Here is a 3,722-nt window from a genome sequence, read left to right as displayed (position 1 = left end):
AATGGAATTACTGAAATCAATCTAGTTTTTCATGATATTCTAATTTTATGACCAGCACCTGTAGAGTGTGGAGTTGAGCTTTTAAAGCTGAGATGTGATGTAAGATGGATTGCTTTCAAATTGTTCTCACTCTCCTAACAATAGAGGCTCGTTAGGGTCCTTGTTTGTCTGACTCACTGATGGGCCCCTCTGGTCACATGAGTGACCCCTGACTGGGGATCAGGCCTAAAGCTCCATTGTATGTTTTTGAAAGCTGGAATCTGAGACCTCCTCCTCTGTTCAATGTTGGTTTCTCCCTTTTGACATAGATGGGTTCCTTTACCCCCCTCTCGAACCATCTGTCTTCTCGGTCCAAAATATGAACATTTTGGTCCTCAAAGGAGTGTCCCTTATCCTTGAGGTGTAGGTGGACAGCAGCATGAACTCAGTGACATACAACATTGCAAAACATCTGGCTGGTATTTTAGCTTCTCTTGTTGGAAACACACCCCATCACATAAAGAACTCTGTTGACTTTGCCAACAAAATTCAACATTTGAAGCTAGCTCCAGGAGAAACTCTGGTATCATTTGATGTTACTTCTCTCCACTCCTTTGACTCTACACTCTCAATTTCTGAATTGAGAAAGCTCCTCAGATGAGAAGCAAAACGTCTTTAACTACAGAATAGAAGTCCAGTTGTTTTTGTTTTTTAACCCTTTTGGAATTTTTACCATGGCCTGGATGACTGAGAATCTACACCAGCATACCTTCACTTAATGGTTCTTTGGGCTGTGGTGATATGTTGTGACTAACAATCTGTGGAATACTTGTGTTGCAGCACAAAGATGTTATTTTCCCCTACCTTCTTGGACTGCTTAAAGGCCTTCCTAAAGTTCAGTGGATTGAAGAGAGCTCAGCGTGCAAAAGACAGGGTGTGTTACAACAGTGGAATCCTGCAATGTATTAGTGTTTTGTGTTATTTATAGCACTAAAATCATTTTTGTTTGTCTTCTGTTGCAGACAGCCTTCCAGTTGCAGAGACCTTCAGCTTTTGTCTTGTAACATTACTCTCAGATGTTTCCCAACGAGATAAAAACTTACAAAGACAGGTGTGTAGTTGTGTGTGACTGTGTGTTCGTGTCCATATGTGAATTGGTATTGATGAGGCCTGCCTACGCAAAAAAACACAAAAAAAACAGAACATCTAGAGGTCATAACATAATTTATTCCATTTAGTTTTCTGTCTAACTTCCATTAATGTCATGATGCCAAAGAATATAGCAACAGCTGCTTTTATAATTATAGTCAACATCAGATTTTATACAAACTGTATTTTACTGTTTAATTTATCAGTAATATTTAGTGGAATTAATGTTTTCAGTAGGGGTGACAGTGACTTAGCAATATGCCCGAGTCACAGTTTGGTAAGTTGGTGACCCCTACTTTATAAATAAACTGGAATAAAATTAAATTGCCATGGAACACTGGACCAGCTCTTTACCCTCACTAGGGTCCTCGAGAGGGCATGGGAGTTTGCCCAACCAGTCTACATGTGTTGGAGAAGGCATTCAATCGTGTTCCCCTGGGTACCCTGAGGGGGTGCTGTGAGTATGGGATTGGATGTCTGTTGTTATGGGCCATTCAGTCCCTATACAAACAGTTCAAGAGTCTGATTTGCATTGCTAACAGTAAGTCAGACCTCTTCAGGATGAGAGTTGGACTTTGCCAGAGCTATCCATTGTGACCGATTCTGTTAATGACTTGTGGAGAGAATTTCTCAGTGTAGCCAGAGGACGGAGGAATTCCGGTTCGGTGGCCTCAGGATTCCGTCTCTGCTATTTGCAGAGGACTTGGTCCTGTTGGCTTCTCCAGCTCTCACTGTAACAGTTTGCAGTGTGAGGTGGCTGGGATAAAATCAGCACCTCCAGATCAAAGGCCATAGTCCTCAGTTAGTCCTCAGTTGGAAAAAGGTGGACTATTCTCTCTGGGTTGGGAATGAGGTGCTGCCTCAAGTGGAGGAGTGTAAATATCTCGGGGTCTTGTTCATGAGTGGGAGAAAAATAGAGCGTCAAATCAACAGACGGATCAGTGCGGCTTCCGCAGTATTGCATACTCTGTACCCATCCGTTGTGGTGAAGAGGGAGATGAGCTGCAAGGCAAAACTCTGTTTAATGGTTGGTCAACGTTCCTACTCTCACCTATGGTCATGAACATTGGGTAGTGACTGAAAGAATGAAATCGCAGATACAAGCGATCGAAATGTATTTTCTCTGCAGGGTAACTGGGCTCTGCCTTAGAGATAGGGTGAGAAGTTTGGTTATCCAGGAGGGAATCGGAGTAGAGCTGCTGCTCCTCCACATTCCTGAGAAGACCCAGGCACACCTTGGGATCCTACCACAAGAGCTGGAAGTGGTAGCTATGGAAAGAGATGTCTGGGCTTCCCTGCTCAAGTTGCTGCCCCCGTGACTTGACTTTGGAACAAGTGGTAGATAATGGATGGATATAATGTAACCTTGTTTGGAAATGAGATGCTATGTCATTCATTTTCATGTAAATAATTTTTAATTTTGGTGGGAACATTGAAGAGATGAAAAAGTGTGTACAGTATATTTCTTATACATGGTTTGTTCCATGGTGGCAATGTCCTCCTATGGATTCTTTTTTGTTATTCTTTTTAGATTCTGGAGGCAGTAATGGACATCATGCAGGTCCTTCAAGACATCTGCAAAAATCCAGACACTAATGACAAAGGTGGCAGCATAATTCACCTCATATATTCTAAGTATGATGTTTAGTGAATCCAGGTATTAAAATTCTTTGTGTTCATGTCCCCATGTAGAATATCTGTGCAGGTACACTGTGCCCACTTTGCTTGGTGTTGCCAGAGCCTTTGGGCGATACAGCAACACTGAAGAGCCTCTGCTGTCTAAGCTGTTCCCTCGACCCATGGCTCCTGTGCTGTCTGTGGGTGACAACAGTGATGCTGCCCACCGAAGATCTTTTAACGATTTTCGTTCAATCCTACCAAGCTCTCTACTCACAGTGTGTCAGGGAGACACTTTGAAATGGAAAGGCTCCTCTGTTTTCAGTGTGTCACAACAGGTATCAATGATTGTTGGGTTGAACAGGTCAGATGACTAAGACCTAGTGTAAAAATATTTTTGTTTTCCAGGCCAGTCCAGAAAGAGCAGGTCTGACACCCAGCTCCCCTGCAGATCCTTCTGCACAGTACTTTGAAGGTAAGCACACCCTGTGGAGCGTCATGAATTTATAACGACTCACAAGAACGGGAACGATATCATTTACATTTCTAGGTAATACGTGTATCATTCGTTCTTTCTATTTTCAATTGGAAATCTAAAATCAAATAATGAAAAACTGACTGGTTATTTTGTTTTTTGTTTTTTATTATAACACCAAAAACAAAAAAAAAATCCTGGTTTTTCAATTTCACTTTTAGGATAAGATTGAAAACACGAAATGAAAAAACGGGCAGGAGGACAGAATTTGATTTTAATATTTAATTGGACAGGTTTAGGTGACCGAACATGTTCTGGGGGAGGCGGGGGACATTGAGTCCAAGTGGGCCATGTTCTGTGCCTCCATTGTTGAGGCGGCTTATCGGAGCTGTGGCCGCAAGGTGGTTGGTGCCTGACGTGGCGGCAACCCTCGAACCCGCTGGTGGATACCGGCGGTGAGGGATGCCGTCAGGCTGAAGAAGGAGTCCTATCGGGCATTTTT

The 3,722-nt window shown here is 42.8% G+C and overlaps 1 protein-coding gene across 5 annotated transcripts in view; it reads left to right on the top strand.

The window, feature by feature from the left end:
- Positions 1-3,722, top strand: part of pi4kaa (phosphatidylinositol 4-kinase, catalytic, alpha a) — a 222,391-nt gene that overhangs the window by 8,627 nt on the left and 210,042 nt on the right. For all 5 annotated transcript variants that reach the window (XM_037979490.1, XM_037979489.1, XM_037979492.1 and 2 more), the window contains exons 3-7: positions 820-913; positions 1,002-1,090; positions 2,660-2,732; positions 2,821-3,083; positions 3,154-3,220. In XM_037979490.1, coding sequence (XP_037835418.1) covers positions 820-913; positions 1,002-1,090; positions 2,660-2,732; positions 2,821-3,083; positions 3,154-3,220 — 586 coding nt within the window. The remainder of the gene's footprint in view (positions 1-819; positions 914-1,001; positions 1,091-2,659; positions 2,733-2,820; positions 3,084-3,153; positions 3,221-3,722) is intronic.

Source organism: Kryptolebias marmoratus, linkage group LG14, assembly GCF_001649575.2.
Source record: "Kryptolebias marmoratus isolate JLee-2015 linkage group LG14, ASM164957v2, whole genome shotgun sequence".
Classification (NCBI taxonomy): domain Eukaryota; kingdom Metazoa; phylum Chordata; class Actinopteri; order Cyprinodontiformes; family Rivulidae; genus Kryptolebias; species Kryptolebias marmoratus.
Note: the sequence above shows the minus strand (reverse complement) of the source record. Positions and strands in the feature narration are given on the sequence as shown.